This window comes from Salmo salar, chromosome ssa16, assembly GCF_905237065.1.
Source record: "Salmo salar chromosome ssa16, Ssal_v3.1, whole genome shotgun sequence".
NCBI classification, from domain to species: Eukaryota; Metazoa; Chordata; class Actinopteri; order Salmoniformes; family Salmonidae; genus Salmo; species Salmo salar.
This window is the reverse complement of record NC_059457.1, coordinates 73,847,554-73,868,634: the sequence shown is the minus strand read 5'-3', so window position 1 is coordinate 73,868,634 and position 21,081 is coordinate 73,847,554. Positions and strand designations below refer to the sequence as shown.

Below are 21,081 nucleotides of genomic sequence, written 5' to 3'. Positions count from 1 at the left end.
AGGTTAAAATATCAAAACAAACTCTGAACCAGTTACATTAATTTGGGGACAGGTCGAAAAGCATTAAACATGCATTGTTATTTTACCTGAAATGCACAAGGTCCTCTACTCCGACAATTAAACCACACATAAAACGGTCAACCGAATTGTTTCCAGTTATCTCTCCTCCTTTCAGGCTTTTTCATCTTTGACCTTATATGGTGATTGACATCTAAACTCACGTGGGTATAACCAATGAGGAGATGGCACGTGGGTACCAGCTTCTATAAACCAATGAGGAGATGGGAGAGGCAGGACTTGCACCAAGAGCAGTGTGGGTACAATAATTGAATAACATGGATTTCTACATTTATTTTGCAACGCTCGCGACGTGTCCGGTCTGGTCAGCATGTTACAAATTTGACGCTTGAGTAACGTGGATGAACGTGTAATTCTGGTGTGAGACTGTGAGCGCTAGTGTATCATTACTAGAGTAGCCTACATCGGATAGAATATTCTAATTTGTCAGTTCGCAATATTTTAACAGTCAGAGCCACAGGCAGGCATATACCGTACCTGTATCTTTAGGCCTACTGTGCATAATATTTTCAAAGTTTTAATAAAATATCTGTTCCCATACCGGGAGTCGAACCCGGGCCGCCTGGGTGAAAACCAGGAATCCTAACCGCTAGACCATATGGGAAGTCGGATAAATAAATAGTAATTTAACCGTGAAATACACAAGTAAGCCTACTGGTACTGTAGAGGGGTATTACCGAATTCTTGAGTATCCCCAACATTACACATTTTTGTTGTAGCCCTGGACAAACAGACCTCATTCAACTCATTGAGGGTTTGATGATTAGTTGAATCAGGTGTGCTTGTCCAGGGTTACAATAAAAAATATGTAAAGTACTACTTAAGTGATTTTTTGGGGGTATCTGTACTTTACTATATATATTTTTGACAACTCTTACTTCACTACATTCCTAAAGAAAATAATGTACTTTCTACTCCATACATTTTCCCTGACACCCAAAAGTACTCGTTACATTCTGAATGCTTAGCAGGACAGGACAATTGTCCAATTCACGCACTTAAAGAGAAAATCCTTGGTCATCCCTACTGCATCTGACCTGGCAGACTCACTAAACACAAATGCTTTGTTTGTAGTGACGTGTCGTTCGCGAACGAGCCGGCTCTTGTTGGTGAACGTTGGGAGCCGGCTCGCATATCAGAAAAGCCGAATATATTTAGAAAAAAGAAGATATGAATAATCAAAATATTTAAATTAGTAGAATTAATTAATTAAAATAACGAAGAAAAATTATGTAGGCCTAAATACTCAAGCGCACACACATTCCTTCTGACTGTCTGCTCAGACTAATAGCCTCACCTCTTGTTCCTGTCAATCAGACACGCGGTGTCAACCAATGATCCAAAGATGCGCGAGGCAGGACCGAGCCAACTCACTCACAGTTAGCAGCCGAGGAGAGAGGAAGGACAGCGGTGAAAACAACAGCTGGAAGATGAGTCGGAAGCACAGTAGCATTTGGATGCATTTTAATAATGTAGACAATGTTAGAACACAGTGTATAATTTGCCAAAACATAATCTCATATAAAGCCGGTTCTACGCACAACCTACACCGGCATATGAGAAACTGTGCACCCAACCGTGAAGCTAGCTGTAGCGGAGCTTGGAGAAACTAGCGGGCCTGCTAGTGATAGTGGTGGAGCCAGTATCCACTCAGTCAAGTAGACCTACTCCGCGACCCACACCTACGCAGTCTTCTATGGATCAGTTCATGCCAAAGTAGCAAACAAGGCCAAATTGGCCAAATCTGTAGCAAAACAAGGCCGATTTCCAGCCATTTTCGATCGTGGAGGACAGAGGTTTTAGAAATTAGAGCAATCGTCTAAATCCAATGTACACAATTCCAAGCAGGAAAACCCTTTCAAAATCACTTATTCCACAACTGTACGAGAGCACACAGGCTTCAGAGCTGGAAAGAGTCTAAAAAGCTACTGAAGTTTGCCTTACCACTGCCTGCTGGACATCAAGGGTAACCACTTCTTACCTGTCGGTTACATGTCACTTCATTGAAGATTTGAAGATACCCACGGCTTACTAAAGTCATGACAGGGAGACTGCATAGTGGCCACATCCTGAGAGGGTCTTCTTGAAAACGGGACAAATAATTACTGAGAGAAGAAAGTGCGGCAAATGTGATACTCAAGTATATTTTAGCAATTAGACTTACTTTTGATAATAAAGTAGATTTAAAACCAAATACTTTCAGACTTTTAATCAAGTAGTATTTTAGTGGTTGAATTTTACTTGAGACATTTTCTATTAAGGTATCTTTACTTTTACTCAAGTATGACAATCCGGTACTTTTTCCACCAATGTATTCGAGGAGCACAGTGAGGAAACACTGCTAAAGAGAACATGTTCAATGATGTTTAAACAAAACAGTTGTTCCCATACCGGGAGTCGAACCCGGGCCGCCTGGGTGAAAACCAGGAATCCTAACCGCTAGACCATATGGGAGGTCTTGGACATTGAAAGGACTATAGACTATTTGTTCTGTCTATACGGGACGGATGACATATTTATACGTAATTACGTCATTCAATCCATTATTCTCATATTCCTTATAATAAACTGCGATTAAAATGACACTTTCAAACGACTGTGTTGTCAAAATAAAGCCAAGAAAAGCGATAACAGTAGCGTTTACAACCAGTTTTGACCCTCAAAGACATCCGTATATACGTCATAACAAACGGACGCCGTGTTGTTGATGGTTGAGAAATGTTCAACATTTCCTGCTTTTGTGTGTAGCTAGCTAGGTTGTTTAACCTTAATTATATTAACGTTATATTGCATCAGAAGACACAATGTGAGTATTTTGTTTCACGTCACACCCATTGCAATTTCGTTTAAGATTTACTAAAGCTAACTATGTAACGTTAACGTTATTGGTACCGGAGAGCCAAGTCTGTGACCAAAAGGCATCTGAACAGCTTCTACCCCCAAGCCATAAGACGGCTGAAAAGTTAATCAAATGGCTATCCGGACAATTTACATTGACACCCTTTATTATTTATTCATCTTAATTTGTTTTGCACTGGCTCTATGCACGCCCACAGATACTACACTGACACTCCAGCACACACACAAAACACACACTTTCACATACGCTGCTGCTACTCTGTTTATTATATATCCTGATTGCATAGTCATTTTACCCCTACCCTATATACATACTGAATTACCTCAACTACCAAGTAAACCAAGCACATTGACTCCGTACAGGTGTTGTGCCGAAAATCTCCCCCCTGACAAAATCCCCCTTCGCGTGAACACACTCAATTCTTCATTGCTGCGAATTGCTTACTAGTTGAGATTTCTGCTCTTCACTCCGTTGTCAGTTTAGCCTACATTTCACTGATCTTAGTATCAGAAAGATATTTTTTTATTTGTGTCTTTCTAGGCAGCTGTCAATGATCCCGTTAGGCTGCGTTTCTTTTTTGGGGGGGGGGCGGGGGGGGGGTTGGATCGCAGGGGAGGCACTAGTAATGTCTGCAGTTTTCGGGTTGGCTATTTGTTTCAAGTCTATTAGTCTATAAATAAATCTCTTTGCCAAAATGTTCATCTCTCCCAAAATGTTCATCTCTCCCATGTCTTATTCGACTAGTAGTTGTTCTGAAATGTTTATTGCTTGCCTACATTTTACACCCTCCTCTGTTTAATATAACACACACAGATTAATTTTTAATTTCGGTTGCCTATCCTGTCGAAGTATGTTCTATAAAAAGTATTTGATTCTGATGTGTGCGGCAGAAAGTATTTGACTCTAGTGACAAATTAAGGAAATTACAGGGGGGGTTGGAAAAGCCATTTTCTTACCTTTCCTTAATTTTGTCACTAGAGTCAAATACTTTCTATTGAACAAACTTCACGTCAGGATAGGCAACCAAAATTAATAATTAATGTATGTGTGTTATATTAAACAGAGGGAGTAAAATGCTACTAAGATCAGTGAAATGTAGGCTAAACTGACAACGGAGTGCCATTGGAGGACAGAGGTTTTATTAAATAGTACCCGCAAAACACCAGTCTCAACATCAACAGTGAAGAGGCGACTCCGGGATGCTGGCCTTCTAGGCAGAGTTGCAAAGAAAAAGCCATATCTCAGACTGGCCAATAAAAATAAAATATTAAGATGGGCAAAAGAACACAGACACAGGACAGAGGAACTCTGCCTAGAAGGCCAGCATCCCGGAGTCACCTCCTCACTGTTGACATTGAGACTGGTGTTTTGTGGGTACTATTTAATGAAGCTGCCAGTTGAGGACTTGTGAGACGTCTGTTTCTCAAAGTAGATACTAATGTACTTGTCCTCTTGCTCAGTTGTGCGCCGAGGCCTCCCACTCCTCTTTCTATTCTGGTTAGAGCCAGTTTGCGCTGTTCTGTGAAGGGAGTAGTACACAGCGTTGTACGAGATCTTCAGTTTCTTGGCAATTTCTCGCATGGAATAGCCTTCATTTCTCAGAACAAGAATAGACTGATGCGTTTCAGAAGAAAGATCTTTGTTTGTGGCCATTTGAGCCTGTAATTGAACACACAAATGCTGATGCTCCAGATACTCAACTAGTCTAAAGAAGGCCAGTTTTATTGCTTCTTTAATCAGAACAACAGTTTTCAGCTGTGCTAACATAATTGCGAAAGGCTTTTCTAATGATCAATAAGCCTTTTAAAATTATAAACTTGGATTAGCTAACACAACTTGCCATTTGAACACAGGAGTGATGATTGCTGATAATGGGCCTCTGTACGCCTATGTAGATATTCCATTAAAAATCTGCCGTTTCCAGCTACAATAGTCATTTCCAACACTAACAATGTCTACAGTGTATTTCTGATCAATTTGATGTTATTTAAAAAAAAATAAAAGTGCTTTTCTTTCAAAAACACACACACACACACACACACACACACACACACACACACACATATATATATATATATATATATATATATATATAATGTGTGTGTTTTTGAAAGAAAAGCACTTTTATTTTTTTTAAATAACATCAAATTGATCAGAAATACACTGTAGACATTGTAAATGTTGTAAATGACTATTGTAGCTGGAAACGTCTACTATATATATATATATATAATATATAATATATATGTATACATATGTGTGTTATTTATATATATATATATATATATATATATATATATATATATATATATATATATATATATATATATATATATATAAGCCCATTTTTTTGTCCGTTAAAAAAACATACATTGTAGACATATGTCTTACTTACTGTTGGGAATTGTCTCATAAATTAGCATTTCACTGTAAAGTCTACACCTTTTGTGTAACATGACCAATAACAGTTGATTTCATATTGTTGCATCTATTCATAAGCTAACATAAGCTAGCTAGCTAGTTCAGTTTGTACGTCCATGGTTGTTTTTTAGTCACTGTCCAAATTGCTATTCTGATCAGCTTTCAAACACATGTTTATGAAGTTGTTTATTTTGTTTGTATTACTCAGGTCGGAATATTGGAAGTCCCAGCCAAAGAAATTCTGCCAGTACTGCAAGTGCTGGATAGCTGACAATAAACCTGTGAGTGTTGAGTAAATTGTCATGTAATTTGTACCGGTATGTAAAGTTGGTGTACTTAGCTGACTAGCTACCCATTCAGGCATAATCATCATGCTAGCTATTCAGTCTCTTTGACTAGGCCCTTCTCATGTTTCTAACGTTGAATGAATGCTTACTTGGTCTTGGTGATGTGTGTCAAAGAGAGAGTAGTCTGTTACGTTATGACTGCAAGGGCCAGAGGACAATATTTGATCATGTATTCACCCCTGTGCTTGTTTGTTTCTCATGCAGAGTGTTGAGTTTCATGAACGAGGGAAGAATCACAAAGAAAATGTTGCTGCCAAAATTGCTGAGGTGAGTTGTCATCATTGTGTTTTGCCTTCACTTGTGAAACATAGAAAGGTGGGTGCCTGTCAGTGCCAGGGTTGTAGCTACCATACTGCATAAAAAATACAGATGCCATAAATGTTGTGTTAATCACTTGAGACTATACTGTTTTCTATCTGGGCTCTATGTAGTCTGCTGATAACACGTTATTACACAGAGGTATCAACAGGGGTCACTGTTGCAAGGGAATTGATGCGTTGTAAACGCAGCTTGGCATGCATAGCCCTCCTGCCTGGCCTAGTGGTGTATTTCAGCAGAGATAAGGTCCAGATAAGCCACTCTCACCCCATGCTGTCATCTCATTGGTGGCTTGACTGATACTCCGGCCCCTCTTCTGTACAGATGCAAAAGAAGAGCATTGACAAGGCGAAGAAGGAGGATCGTCAGTCTAAAGAGTTTGCAACGATGGAGGCGGCTGCACTGAAAGCTTATGAGGAGGATATGAAAAGGTTGGGGATAAAACCATCAGGTAACTTCTTAGTTAAATGTTTTATTGATTTACTAACTTAATAACCTGCCAGTCTGTTTTTATTTGTACCGTCTAATGAGTGTGTAACTTATTACCATTGTTTCTTATAGTTTTTGTATTCTTATATTTTATTATCTCGTTGTTGCATTGTCGAGAAGGAACCTGTCAAGTAAGCATTTTGTCGGATGATGTATACCACGTGTATACTGTACATACTACGACTAATGAAACTTGAAGCTTTTAAAAAGTTGTTATAACACACTCGGTGTAAGTCGTTTTGGATAAGAGCGTCTGCTCAAATGGCTAATATATATCAATGTGATTTTGTGTGTTTGCTTAGGTTCCCCATCTCAAACCAAAGCCCAAACTCCAAGCCCAGTTCCATCTCAATCTCCATCTCCATCTCGAAAACAAGAAAAGAAGCGAAAGCCTGGAAAGGAGAGGATGCCCAGAAACGAATCAGAGAACTGGGTGGAGGGAAAGACCGGCGAAGGACTCACATACTACTACAACTCTATGACAGGAGGTAGGCAAGGTTCACACAAGGTGCTTAAAGTAATTGAATTTGGCACTCTGAAATTCAATTACTTGAATACCTTAAAAATCTGAAATTTTCTCAAGTTGGTACTTGAATTAAAATGGGAGAACAGAAAACTATCAAATATGTTAATATTAGAAAAATATATTGCTCTTACGAATTCATTTCCAGGTACACTACCGAGTTTTATTTAATGTGTTTCGCACTCTGGTTGCCAGGCGAGCTCTCTCATTCTACCCACACTGCCACTCAGCCAGGCAGGTACAGAAGCGACTGATTAGGCACCGCCAAACGTCACATCGATAGCTACAATGCTGGGCAAATATAGAGCCTTTTGTGCATAATAGAACATTTATGGAGTCTCTTATTTCAGCTAATTAAACATGGGACCAACCCTTCTATATTTTTGTTCAGTATAGTTTACCCACCATTTTTTACCACTACATCACTGGACCTAACCAACCCACACTGTGTAAGGTGAAAATAAATGCATCAGACTTTGACATGGCGAGCATGGTGTAATCGGCCCTGGAGGGGAAAGGCACAACGCTGCATCCTGCGCTGGCGCCAGTTCTACATTGAGACTTTTTCTCTCCAGAGCTTTTTTTTTTCCTCATTCAAGGGGCGCCTGCGATATTCCACTTTATCAAGCAGCAGCTGTGCTCCTGCTGTTCTGGTTGTCGTTTACGTGCCGTTTTCCTCACACAGCCCACCCGCCCTTCTCCCGACTGGCGACTCTAAAGCTGCCAGTCAGAAGCAAGACGCTTTTTTTGTAGCTATTAAGTAGTAGATTCCCAAATGCCCAATACAATTACAATACTGTCATAAAGCTGGAGTGTGTAGTAATGCGAATAAGAAATGTGTGTTCACAAGTAGGCATGTCCCAAAACTCTGCTCATCACTACTCAAATTACATCATCAGTACTGATTTACCACTAATGTATGTAGTAAATAAGTAGTGAAACACGTATTATTGAGTATAGCTTGTAAGGTAGTAATGAATAGTGAGTATGTTTTTTTTGTCATGAGGTTTTGGCGAATATGCCGCCATCTGGTGGCGAACAGAAACAATTGCATAATAGGAACTATTACAAATTGATGGTCCTCGAATGCCCTTGAATTTGGTTTGCAACTATCCGTACGAACCCTGGGTAGGCTGAAGACCACAACACCTCCGCAGATATCAGAGATGACAGGTTAAAAGTCAGACTGTGACTTTAATAAATCAGTTTTTAACATACACCTAGGACCATTCACCTTTCTCCTGAAGCATTGTGTTTTTATATATTTTCAGAATCTCAGTGGGACAAACCATATGGGTTGCAGGGGAAGAGCACACCATCTCCACAGCCTGGTCAAACTGAGGTACACACAACTTCTGAATGTATTTTTCTTAATACCTTTCATTTCACCAGGAAGTCTCTTGTATGTTGTTACTCATTTGATATGTTTAGAGTCAGTGTAATGTACCGAGGTAATGCATTCAAGTCCTGGTTATGAACACACTTTTTTTCTGTAGATCTCCTTAGGTAGTGCCTGGATAGAGGCCGTCAGTCCTGATGGATTTACCTACTACTACAACACAGAGACTGGAGGTCAGTCTATGAAGACAGATGATGACAAGAATGATGTATGTTTGACATAATTATGTTTGACATAGTTTTGATGTTTCCCCCACTCTGACAGAGTCCAGCTGGGAAAGACCTGCAGATCTCCCTGCCAGTGGCGAGTCTGGGTCTGGGCCCGGGCCCAGTGGAGAGACAGTGGGCCCCCCAGGGGTAGATGACCCATCTGCCCTGCAGCCAGAACCCCTCTCTGGGGAGGACAGCTCCAACAGTACCAACGGAGCCGGGGAAGGAGAGGAATCCAAACAGGTCACCAAGATTCAGTTCAGGGTGAGACTCTGAGTTCTCAATACAACCCCATTGGTAGTGAATGGGCACAAACAATAGTAGGCATTAGTTTAGGATTTGAGTCATGGTGACTGACAATCATTTCAATAATAATTTGCTCTCCTCACAAAAAGAATACACCGCCTTCAGACAAGGAGGGAGAGGATAAAGATGGTGAGGATGATGGGGGGAAGGGAGACAAAGAGGCCAAAGACACACCGACAGCTGTGCCTGAGGAGAAAGAGGAGAGGCCCGCTGTTAAGAAGCCCAGGAAGACCAACCCTTACGGAGCCTGGGAGCAGATACAGGAAGAAGAAGAGCCTTAGTAAGAGACTGTTATACTGTCAATGTCTTCATTTGGATTTAACTATGAGATTTTGTTACAGTTTTCCTTAATGAACAGGACCCTGGTGCTAGTCTGTCTCTACTTTAGCCAACTTGTTATTGTCTGCCTTATTAAATGCTAAACTAATAACTCACCTATCTGCTCTATACCCCATGCTCTCTCCTCCAGTGAGAAAGTGGACCTGCAGCTCCCACAGGTGGAAGGTGCAGCTAGCGCCCCCGCGGAGCTGCCACCTGACCCCAAACCCAAGTTTAGGGAGCGTATCATCACCTCTCTGGGCGACGAGGGTGGCCCCGCGTCGGGAGCCGGGGCCACGTTCAGGAAGAGGAAAGCAGAGAACGGGAAATCCTCCAGGAGCCTGAGGCAACGGGGGGATGATGACTAATACCCAGGCTAACTCAGATATGAACTCTTTTTAAACAGACAAGGCTTGACAAACTGGGGGATGTTGTTGGGAGACTGTTGTTATTGTGTAATGGGGACAATCCTAGCAACATCATATCAATACCTGGATCCGCAGGTCAGGTCCCTGTAGGCTACAGAGAACCCGAGTTAGCTACTCACCAAGATGCCATCATTTCAGAATTGTTCAGGTTGAATTTTACCCATCCAACCACCCAAGCTACAGTATATCAGAAGCTTTTGGGGTTGAACGATAGGACAAGCAGACGTCTGAAACAAGCTGGATCAGTGGCTTTAGCTGTCCTAACTTGAAGTGTTACTCTTTACAATTTCCTTTGTCAATGCCTGATGCCCTCCTGCTTTTTTATTTGAGTTGAATTGCATACAGCCGTGACAGACACAGACAATATCATTCCCAGAGATATTTTCTTATGTGTGTGTGTGATGTATTTTTAACTGGATAGTTTGTGGATGGCTTGTGATGGACCGCTGTGATGTCCTTACTGTGGTGGTGGTGGTCATTTTCCACATCGCCACCTGTACATGCTCAGGCCTGGGTCTCCCAAAACCATCTTAGCACTAAGGTCATCTTTTGTCTATTTAGTTTCAATGGAATGAACATGATCCTAGTGCTACGATGCTTTGGGGAAACCCAGCCCTGAACCGTACCCCAACATGGTTGGAGTATGCGAGAAGGAGAATGCAAAGTTTTCTACAGTATGATTGATGAAATGTTGTACTTGAATATATACTCTGCTGGTGTGGAAATTTTCTCTATGCTTCTTCCTTTAGTCCGCAGCCTTTAGTCCTCCATCAGCCTTCAGTAATCAATAGTCTTCCATGGATTTATTTTGCACACTTCTGTCAAAGCAACTCAAACATTTCACAGGGGCTCGAGTAGCCTCGACAGTAATTCAACCCTTCATTGGTGCCAATACACGCTCATTGCTATGGCTGTGTAGGAGAGATACTGATGCCATGTCTGGCCTAATGCCAGACAGCCTGGGTGCTTGAGATTAGAGCATGTGTATTGGGCTGAAACATAGCTCTGACACACCCAATAGTGTGTATCACCAACTATTTTCAGTAACATTTTAGGACTTTATTAAGATGCTAGGGTGTAATTGTGTACATGTTTGAGACTGGTTAAAGAGCTGGGTTGTCTGCAGCCAGGCTCTCTCTGCTCTCTTTTCTCCACCCACACTCCATTCTTTTCACAAACTGAACCAGGATCAGTGTTCGCGCCACTGCTTCCATATCTGGTCTGACTGTTCTCCTGTCAGTGCTGCAGCAGTGGGTCATGTTAGCTAGCTCCCAGAACTAAGGCGTCACACTGTCCTTGAGTCGGTATCTCTGACTGCAGGTCACCACCAGCTCCAGCAGAGCCTCCTTGTCTCCGTGTTCCAACAGCTCTGAGATCAGATCATCCAGGGGCTCCCCGCCCCTCATGAACTCCTGCCAAGAGAATACAGAAGACACGTTAACCAACTATTACCATGACAAACATTACACAACAAATCAACTTCCATTATAGACTGCTTGTTTGCATAGTTAGAAGTCCACCTTGATATCTCTGGTCACATAGCCAGTCCGGTGATCTGTCACGCGGTCCTGGCTGAAGTTGTAGGAACGAATCCTCTCCGACTGGGAGCGAGTGCCCACCTGGAGAAGGAGTAACATGAATGGCTCTGAGGTGAGTTAGGGAGAGAGAAAGGGGGAGGGAGGAGGGGGACAGTAAAGCGTTAGGATGGGACTGTGTATCGGGGATCACCTGCTGTTTCCGTGCAGTAAGTCTCTCTGCCCTTCATGCTCTGGTAGAGGCGGGCCTTCAGCAGGGCCTTGTCATGATTCTGCAGCTGAGAGCGGGATGTCTGACACCGTACCTAGGGTCAGAGCAGGGGTCAGTCAGTAATTCCATTTCAATATCAGATCAATTCAAAATCAAGAATTGAGAGGTGCCATTGGTTTTCAATAAAGATATATAAAAAACTTCTTAAAGTGGATTTTCAATACATATTCTGTCTCCCCGAACTGTAAGCTCTTACCTGTTGGCAGGTGTACTATTCGGACAGCACTGTCGGTTGTGTTGACACTTTGACCTCCCGCCCCTCTCGATCTGAACGTATCAACCTGCAGGTCCTTAGGGTCAATGCTGATGTCCAGCTACAAAACAGGATGCCAATTTATTATCGTTCAGACAGACGGACGGGCGGGCGGGCGGGCAGGCAGGCAGGCAGACAGGTGTACCTCGTTGGGTTGTGGCAGGACGATGACGGTCATGGTTCCTGTGTGAATGCGTTGCATCCTGGAGGACAGGCCCACCTCGGGAATCCTCTGGACCCGGTGTATCCCTCCCTCATGCTTCAGACGCCGGTACACACTCTCCCCCGCTATCCTTACTGCCGCATGGTGCAGTCCACCTGAGTGAATCAAATCAGACAAACACACCAATCAATCATACATAAACACAGACACTTTCATCCAGTGACCCATAAAACACAGACAGTAGGACAGAGAGAAGAGAAGCATTACCATATTCAGCAGGTATGTAGTTGAAGATCTCAAAGTCCCAGTTCTTATAGCTGGCAAGGCCTTGGTACATGTCAAACATCTCTCTGGTGAACTGTTGACAGATGTCACCTGGATCAAAACATGTGTACCAGAGGGGACATACATTATCATTAGGACCAGGAGTGTAATGGAGAGCCGTTGTCCATGTCCTATGCTGTTCATTGAGTAATTACAGTTCACCGACTCACCTCCTGTTGTCCACCCTGTTACCACCTCCAGAAGGACATTACTGGTGTCATGTGGGTCACTGGGTACTAGTGTCTGGATCAACTGGGGGAATATGAATTCAGATTTTCTCATCAAGTTCCAGACTGACCAAGGCAGACATTTAAGATGTTCTGTGTCTAATGTCTCTTCGTACATCTTTTCTCAATGACTCGATTCTTTGGGTGATCTGTGCTTGTTCCTCTTTCAGTAGCTGGACCATTTGTCGGTCTTCCTCTTTGGAACCGACTGTCCCTGTAAAAGGAGAATATGGATGTCACTAGAACGTTTTCAGATACATGACACATCTCACGGTTAGCACATTGTTATTGAAGCATTGGCGACCTCTTCTGGTCATTGCGGCACGCAGGCGTTACAGACACTTATGAAAGGAAGATACAAAAAGACCACTAGCTAGTTAGCAATTAACAAAATACACAAAACAGAACACAGCTTACTTTGAAGCAGAGTTTCAACCTCCTCTAGGTCTTTCGCGGCATGTTCAGCGCTGGTGAAAGTCCCACCTGTCTCTTGTTCAACTCTTTCCTGGGGGGGTCGTTGAGAAACCCATGTTGTAATGTTTTGGTGACATCTCTGTACTCTTCCACAAGCTGCCGAAGATATCTTTGCACAGACTCATCCCTGTATAAATCTCCCAAATGATTGTTACAATAACGTCTTGATGATACGAGTGATCGATTTGCTAGCTCCTTCCATATTCTCTTGCGCATGTGGAGAGACGAGGCCACACAGTCGAATACATTTCTGCGTAAGCATCTGGCTACAGTGTAAACGAAATACATGTAAACTGGTTACATGAGTTTATTATCTCATATTTAGTAACATTGTAAAGAATATAATCACGCTTCCAGCAAGGTCAAAGAGTGGTGTTGAATGCTGGGATATGTAGTCAATAATAATGTTTTTCGCACAGTATTTTACAACAGCACCCCTGGTGGTGTTAAAAGGCTGTTTAAATTCATCTGTAATCTGATTGGTCCTCAAAGAGGGGGTACTAAACTGAGAAAACTACCTCCTAAAACTTATATTGGTAATGAGAATACGCTGAAATACAAACCTATCTCGGGGGAAAGCATAGCCTAACATTGGGTCTGTTTTTATGAAACACAGTGGATATTTAGCGTTCAGTATTAAACGGATTTTTATGAAATGGAAAGCAGTCTGCCAAGATTTCAGCAGCTCAGGAGAACAGAACCAACTTCAAACAGAACTCTTATTGGTACCGTCGTTTTCATGGGATTACTTCAAGTGGTATCAAGTGTTGCTGTTGTACTTCACTTGACAGGTCATCTGCAACAGGTAAAGTAATCATAATACAAATACTAATGCATAGGTCTCTTACATTGGAGTATACCAAAAGTCTCATCTAAAAAGGATCATAAAATCTATGTAATTCTATAGCACAAAGTTGTATTTTGTAAGAACAAAGTTATTGTCATAACAGTTTGCAGGTGCTGCAAGAAAACATTGGACCAAAAAATTATTAAATACAATGATTGCCACAAATACACATTGCACTAAATGTAATCCATTTCAAGTGGTTGCTCTCTCACCACAACATCTATAACACATTACACTTCAAACAGAGGCAAAGTGTTTCATATTGTATGGACGGTTTTACTGGCTATTGCCTCTTATGGCTTACAAAGTAGCCTTATGTATTACAAGAGAGCAACAAATCAAATAAAAGTTTATTGGTTTACACAGATTTGCAGATGTTATCGCAGGTGCCTCGAAATGCTTGTGTTTCTAGCTCCAACAGTGCAGTAATACCTAACAATACAAAACAATATACACATAATCCAAAAAGTATAAAGAAAGAAATTAAGAAATATCAGAATGAGCAATGTCAGAGTCCGGAATATAAATATGTATATTGGTGTGTAGGGACAGTACATTAATAGAGAAGGTGTGTACAGCAGTAGTTATATAGGATGAGCTATTACTAGAATACAGTATATACTGTACATATAAAGTGGCCTCATGGGTGGAATGTTATTCATATATTTCATAATTAATAAACATTATTTCAAAAACCTGCAGAAAATCTGATGTTTCTATGTCAAACGGTTTTGTTATATTTTAGTCTTCTGTCATGTATATAAAGGGTAATATTGAAATGCAAACTCAAAATGTAATACATTTCTACTCTATATCTGACATGGTGCAGGTTCTTCTTTTTAAGCCCACAACCATATGTGTGAAGGTGAATACTTGTTTCAAAGTAGATTTGTTTAAGACTACCAAGAAATACACTGTGTGACCCTGATTTAGCCTACTGCAGTAAAAAAGTTTAAGTGACAAGTGGTCAATAACTCTATAAATGCATCTAACAGCAGTTTATCGATGCCCAATGAGGGATTTGGGCTACTGTGACCTCTAACCTCTCTTGCCGCTGTCTCTGTTGTCAACTTCAGGTCACCCAGACCGGACCAACCCTAGTTGAGACTTCGGACGACCTCCGGAGAGGGGAGTCACAGAGGTGCCCCAAAAAACCCAGGGAGGTCACACCCTCAGCCCACCTTCCCATTCAGCCTCCCAGTGGGCACATCCAGAGAGACATCCAGGACACCATGATCCACTGGGACCACGCCCATGGACACCTGTCCAAGATCGGGTACCATGACGGCAGGATCCTGGTCCGCAAGGGAGGCCTGTACTACATCTACACCAAAACCTGCTTCAGGTACTACGACCAGGTAGAGGAGACACTGTTGGAGTCTGAGTCTCATGCTCCAGGGAGAAGAGGGGCTTCAGCAGAGCCTAGCATTGACAGAGAAGATGGAGCTGGGGCCGGGGCTGGTGCCCTTCTTATACAATACGTGTTCCACGAGCGTCACAGTCACAATGTCCCTCTCAAGCCAGCTGTGCTGATGAAAAGCGGCAGCACCAGGCACTGGCAGAGGGGCCACTACCACATGTGTTGTCAGCAGCAGGGAGGGGCTTTCCCCCTGGGGCCCGGGGACAGTATCTACGTCAGCGTGTCCAACTCCTGGCTGCTGGACCCGGAAGCTGAGGGAAGCTACTTCGGGGCCTTTAGAATCAGTCGATGATGAATGAGGAAGGAGACGCAGGGCACTTAATTGATAAATTAGTAACTGATATCTTTTTAATCCCATTCCCAGCTCAGGGCTGTAGATGAGGTAGAATTAATCTCTGTTAGATAGCTGGACTGTCTGCATATGGAATAGAGTTTTGTATTTTTATACTGTGAAATCAAACTGAATTTGGCTCACTTTTAATTTAGTTTTATGAAGTTTTCAATATTTATGTATTTTCTGATGTCTCTCGTATTAAATTCTGTGTTCAGTAGCCATATACAATTGTAAAAATACAGGAGAGAGATTATAAATGCTCTGTTATTATCACCAATATTGCCATGCTTCAAACCATTTTATAGGAAAACAGGGATACCATTAGACCATTACATTTCACCCTGAGAGACTGTTTTACCTCAGCAGATCTCTGAAAACTTAACACGGTCTCTCAGGCGTACGAGCGCAGGGCGCCTCGACTTTATGTGCTTTCTGTGGTTAGAAGGGAATAACTCCAGTTAGTGTTGCATGCTGGGAGTGCTGTGTCACACACATTTAGAGGCCCCCAACGCTCCTTACTCATTCCCCGATTTCACTGACCCCTACAGTCCTGCCCCTCCCCCACCCCACCTCATGTCTCTGATTTAAAATGAAACGAGATACTCTTTTGTTGACGTGTAACGTCATTACTATGCTCAGTTTGCCTTCACATGAAAATCCATTTGAAAAGTGAGGAATCGATCTGTCCATGCTTGGATTAGAACAATTCAACACACACACACCATGTTTCCCTTGAAAGCTTTCTTCACTCTTATGTCATTTCCATGTCAAAGCGTGCATTAACGCCACCTAACTACACCATCTCAGCTCTACAGTTGCACTGTTAAGAGAGTATTAATGTCGTCCACTGAAACAAAGACTGTTTCATTTGTTTTCAGTCTGGCATATAGCTGGCACCACTCTGTAACCTTTCAGAAAATGGGCAACAATATCACACGAATCAGCTCGGCTTTCAATAAAGGTTTCATTTGTAAAACTGCTGATGCAAGCACTCAAATTACTATACTTCAAATCAGTAGAGGCTGCTGAGGGGAGGACAGCTCATAATAATGTATGGAACGGAGCAAATGGAATGGCATCAAACACATGGAAACCTCAGTATCAGTATTCACCTCAAAACACAGGTAGCCCAAATAACAGCAGATGAGATGAATAACAGGGTATTAATGTAGTTGACCACCCACAGCCAACTACCCCTGTTCTGAGGTTATTCATGGTATTTAAAAGATCAACATTGCATGAAATTAAAAATAAACATAGCTATGTTCTACTGTATCTCCATCCATCCCCTCTTCACTGTCTCTCTTCCTATTTTGAGGAAGGATGGAGTGGGCAAAATAATAGCAACAGATACTTTTAGTTAATGTTTTGTTGTGTTGACACAATGCAGACTACGGTAAAAACAGGAACACCTGTGACCTAATCAAAACTGTCTCTTTGGCACACATGTTTTAGTGCTGATGAAACACAGGGAATGAGAGACAATGTCAGGGAACCAGACAGGAAATAGTTGTGGTTATATTGAGTCACAGATGGAGGGAGGGATTGGAAGGAGGGAGGGAAGGATTGGAGGAAGGGAGGGAGGGACAGTAGGAGGGAGGGAAGGAGGCATGGAGGGGGAGCACCCTGTTGAGTCATACATACTGTTTATCCTGTTGTGTCTATGGGACTGAGACTGAGATTGACTGAGGAGGGCTCTATTTAATCAAACACACATGAGAAATTCAAACGCATAAAAAGTTAATTGGATGTAATGGCGCAATAGCCTATAAGATCATGATGTTCACTGCCGCACATCTGTTTTGTTTTCAGAACTGGTTATGGGGCACCGGCACACACCTGTTCCTATTGCGTACACCATAAACTTGTCTCAATAAAGCCACAAGACTCAGAAACCAAAGCAGCTAATTACTCAGAACTTTAGCATCTGGAGGCAAACATGTTAACAATAATAGCCCAGTGTTTTCCCTATACCTAAGCATTCAACCACAAATGGGGAACTCCAACTGTCATCACGTTCAAACAATTTGCTGTTTTTAGTGCGCAAACAAACCCAAACAACAAATAAAATATTTACATCCACCAGCACAAATAACTGCCAGGTCCTGTGCTAGTAAATCAAATCTATCGGCTATTGTTTACCAAATGGTGGGTCCCTCACCAGCCTTCAGCCCAGCTAGCGCCTTCACAGCCAAATCCTACTGGGTCATGGCTTTATAGGCTGCATGGGCCTGGGAAAGAAACCTTGTTTTGTTCATCTGGATGGTCGCTATACATTTCTAGTAGGCTGCACAAAAACTGAAAGGATTTGATCCTATCGCGCACACACACGCGCACACACTTACAGGAAATGTGCATGGAAGCGTAATGGGGATGTATCAGTACTGGCTTCCTTATATCCTTCCTATATTCTGGTTTTAGTAAGTAAACAAAATGGGTGACTGAGTACATATCCTGGAGGGCTGCTGTGTGCAATCAAATAGCCTACAGGCACATTTTCTACATAACTGCCGTCTTTTCATATCATAAATGAGATTTATAAAGGTATAGAGAGAGCGAGAGAGAGAGAATGGTCCTTACTTTATTCGCTAACCCCAAAACACCACTTGTGGACCTAACCAGTAGGCTATGGCCTCACACTGGGAACAAAGAAACATGTAAATACACATAACTGACATTTATACTGTCTCATACCACCAGAAACCATAGTGACAAGTCCTTGTCATTTATCACTTACAAATTATGTATTGAATCAAATCCAGACATCTGGCAATCCATTGTAAAATAAATTAATACGAAAATTAGGGCTACATTTCCCTTAGTTTACTTCACTGACCAATGGATTTTAATAACAATCACAATTTATTTCCCCTACATTTTCAGTGGGAAGGGCACAAATGAACGTTTCTCCAATATCTGGAAAATGAAGATGAGCCACTCAATTCAATGTAACTCTTTGGGTGTGTCCGAACTTGTGGTTTCTTTAATGGTTTAATTCTTAACATAAGTATGTTGTTTTACTCGGCAAAGGTGAAGTCAGTCAATATGGGGCGTATTGGGGGAATCCCACCGGAACCCCCCCAGGAACTTCAGCCAGGCCAAGAGAGCGCACGTGCTGAGCTGAGCGCGAAAATCAACTCGGTTTCCGCGCACAACAACAAACGTGTCAACATGGCCAACTCTGCTGGGATGACGATGGAAAATGGCAAGAAAACATATAGCAAATTCCTTATAAAATGTTGGACTACCTGTATTATCTTGGGATGCTTTGCTCTAACAGCAGAAAGTATGCCTGAAGTTGTTGGGGTTGGGGCTACTAAAGAGCTAACGTTAGTAGGACAACAACAAGCTAATTTAGGAAGCTAGCTAGCTTAACTAATAACAAACCACATTCTTCAGATGTGACAGCGTCCCTTCCATGTATTGCTGTAGAAACACACGGAGGGCCTGACTTATCTCTAACACAAGCTTTAGAAGACGTCTCTCAACAAGGATATGCCCAGATTGTGGCCCTCCAGGAGAAAAAACAAGTGCTCAGCTCCCTCCAGGTGAATCTCTCCTTACCTGCTAACATCCTGACCAGTAACATTTTAAAACTCCAGGAACACTGTAATTATTGCTGCTTACATTATATACATTTTCCATGCAACATTAATATTAGAACATTTGTTTTAACACTCAGTGTAAAGCAATGTTGTTTTCATCTGCTACCAGGCCATACTATCAGACATTGAGAAGAAAGGCAAAGAAGCTGAAGTGGAGTTAAAATCCAACGTGAGGCAGATTCTCATCCTGGAGGGTGAGATGGAACACTTGCAGCGACACATGCAAGCCCTGGGCCTGCGTTCCATCACCGTCTACAACGGAAACACAGCTCCGACTGCTGATCGAGGAAGAGGAGGACAACTCCAGCCGCGTGCTGGCCGGTTACAACACCTACCGGAACAAGATGGAGGGCCACCGGACAGCCATCTTGCAAGCGGAGAGCCAGACGAAGGCTCACAGGGAGCTAGTGGAGAAGAGGGCTCTGGTCAGAGTGATCACAGAGAGGAGAGAGGAGCTGAGGGCCGACCTGGAGAACCCAGAGGGGAACGCTGTGAAGCAGGCACAGGTCAGAGCAGCTGAGGAACCAGTGTAGATGTTGACAGATTACAGTCATATGGGATACGTAAAAAAAAGGTTCATTTGGTCCTGTGATCTCTGTCTTCTCCACTTCATCTGTTCGCAAGTTATCGTGAATCAGTAATAAAACTGCAATCTCTTGACAGAAAGAGATGGATGACATGAGGGGGCAGATCTCAGCCCGGAGGAAGATGGTGACTGAGAGAAGAGAGCTCATCCTGAAGGAGTTTGAGAGTCACACACTGATCAAGAAGCATATCGAGGTACGGTAGTGAATCCCTATTGTCTGATGCTCACTTACCCCCTTTTTCCTCTCATCCAACAGAAAATAACTCACTCCATACAGTTTCTGTTAGATAAAGACCCACCAATTACAGTATTCATAATAAGAATAACTTTTTATCTGGTACCTTTCGAATATGCAGCTCAAAGTGGTGTACATACAAAAAGGAAAGAAATGCAGGACAATGTCAACAAAAATCAAAAAGTACAATATTTGTTTAAAACCCAAGTGTGTTGTTCTCAGATCCAGAACAGACGGTATGATGCCATCGTGAAGCGTCTCCACTGCCAACTGATGAAGGCCCAGTCCGGCCACAGGCAGTTGTCTGATGATATCTACCGCATGGAGAGAGAGATCCAGGACCTCAAGAGACACCTTGAGGTGCCATAAGTTAGCGTTCTGGTTCATAAAACTGTACGTTTTGTAGTATGACCTAAGGCTAGGAGTTTTCCCAAGCCAAGACATACTTCAGGCCCTAGTGTAGGTCTGTGCGTAACAGTTTTGTTGCTGTTCATTTTCTATTTTACATTTTTCTCTCTCATAGTTTTTTCAGTGAAAGTAATGAATTGGAAAGCCATTAAACAAAACATGTTTTTACAGAAAACCCCTCCTCCCCATTACAAATAACTTGGGTTTCCCCCTGAATTTAGACATAAAACTGTGACACTCACTGGCCAGCAGAGGGCAATGGTGTCAACCAAGAAATAGTAACTATTCCTGTGTTACTGTTTAGAAGACAATAATCACTGTCAGTCACTTTGTAGACAAAACTATGTTTATTGGTGTGTTTCTCTCCTGTCTCTCATCATCTTGACAAAAACAACAGATCAGAACAGGAGACGAATTGATGAGATGGAGACGTGAAGGAAACCTTTTATACATTAAACCATGGCAGGGATCGCCTTAGCGTAAATGCTGTACATGATAGAACCAACTACCAGCGGATTACACACACACTAAGACACGCAACATCAGAGGAACAGAATACTGAGTCATCATCAACGGTTTTAGGGTTAGAGAATAAAGTAAGGACCAAACTTTCCTTTTTCTCTCTCTCTCTCTCTCTCTCTCTCTCTCTCTCTCTCTCTCTCTCTCTCTCTCTCTCTCTCTCATGAATAATTGATGGTGCTTT

At 42.2% G+C, this 21,081-nt stretch overlaps 4 protein-coding genes and 2 non-coding genes across 6 annotated transcripts; 3 read left to right on the top strand and 3 right to left on the bottom strand.

Annotated features, from left to right (window-relative positions):
* Positions 1-610: 610 nt before the first annotated feature.
* trnae-uuc (transfer RNA glutamic acid (anticodon UUC)) lies at positions 611-682 on the bottom strand. The gene has a single exon. It is a non-coding gene; the product is annotated as a tRNA-Glu (tRNA).
* A 1,778-nt stretch (positions 683-2,460) lies between these two features.
* trnae-uuc (transfer RNA glutamic acid (anticodon UUC)) lies at positions 2,461-2,532 on the bottom strand. Its single transcript has one exon. It is a non-coding gene; the product is annotated as a tRNA-Glu (tRNA).
* A 212-nt stretch (positions 2,533-2,744) lies between these two features.
* On the top strand, positions 2,745-10,421 carry LOC106592210 (WW domain-binding protein 4). Its single transcript, XM_014183528.2, has 10 exons — positions 2,745-2,884; positions 5,568-5,640; positions 5,911-5,973; positions 6,349-6,475; positions 6,816-7,001; positions 8,308-8,378; positions 8,533-8,608; positions 8,700-8,908; positions 9,040-9,230; positions 9,420-10,421. Coding segments are annotated over exons 1-10 (1,215 nt in total). The 5' UTR covers positions 2,745-2,882; the 3' UTR covers positions 9,637-10,421.
* On the bottom strand, positions 9,998-13,064 carry LOC106575490 (peptide chain release factor 1, mitochondrial; the record flags this gene model as incomplete). Its single annotated transcript, XM_045697770.1, has 9 exons — positions 9,998-11,108; positions 11,217-11,341; positions 11,425-11,536; positions 11,667-11,816; positions 11,901-12,073; positions 12,186-12,293; positions 12,413-12,494; positions 12,586-12,683; positions 12,887-13,064. Coding segments are annotated over 9 exons (1,161 nt in total), but the record flags the coding sequence as incomplete, so codon positions are not given.
* Positions 13,065-13,438: 374 nt separating this feature from the next.
* On the top strand, positions 13,439-16,534 carry LOC106592211 (tumor necrosis factor ligand superfamily member 11). The gene is made up of 2 exons (XM_014183529.2): positions 13,439-13,748; positions 14,867-16,534. Exons 1-2 carry the CDS (start codon positions 13,599-13,601, stop codon positions 15,500-15,502), a joined length of 786 nt encoding a protein of 261 aa, XP_014039004.1. The 5' UTR covers positions 13,439-13,598; the 3' UTR covers positions 15,503-16,534.
* A 2,160-nt stretch (positions 16,535-18,694) lies between these two features.
* LOC106575487 (coiled-coil domain-containing protein 122) lies at positions 18,695-21,016 on the top strand. Its single transcript, XM_014152002.2, has 4 exons — positions 18,695-19,092; positions 19,259-19,655; positions 19,813-19,929; positions 20,193-21,016. The coding sequence occupies exons 2-4, from the start codon at positions 19,494-19,496 to the stop codon at positions 20,337-20,339; spliced, it is 426 nt and encodes a 141-aa protein (XP_014007477.1). The 5' UTR covers positions 18,695-19,092; positions 19,259-19,493; the 3' UTR covers positions 20,340-21,016.
* The last annotated feature ends 65 nt before the right edge of the window (positions 21,017-21,081 follow it).

Coding starts and splice junctions, on each gene's coding strand:
- LOC106575487 (XM_014152002.2), top strand. CDS start 19,494: ATGGAGGGCCACCGGACAGCCATCTTGCAAGCGGAGAGCCAGACGAAG. Junction 19,656..19,812: donor ACGCTGTGAAGCAGGCACAG/GTCAGAGCAGCT, acceptor ATCTCTTGACAG/AAAGAGATGGATGACATGAG. Junction 19,930..20,192: donor TGATCAAGAAGCATATCGAG/GTACGGTAGTGA, acceptor TGTTGTTCTCAG/ATCCAGAACAGACGGTATGA.
- LOC106592211 (XM_014183529.2), top strand. CDS start 13,599: ATGGAAAGCAGTCTGCCAAGATTTCAGCAGCTCAGGAGAACAGAACCA. Junction 13,749..14,866: donor TGACAGGTCATCTGCAACAG/GTAAAGTAATCA, acceptor TGTCAACTTCAG/GTCACCCAGACCGGACCAAC.
- LOC106592210 (XM_014183528.2), top strand. Junction 8,379..8,532: donor CACAGCCTGGTCAAACTGAG/GTACACACAACT, acceptor TTTTTTCTGTAG/ATCTCCTTAGGTAGTGCCTG. Junction 8,909..9,039: donor TCACCAAGATTCAGTTCAGG/GTGAGACTCTGA, acceptor CCTCACAAAAAG/AATACACCGCCTTCAGACAA.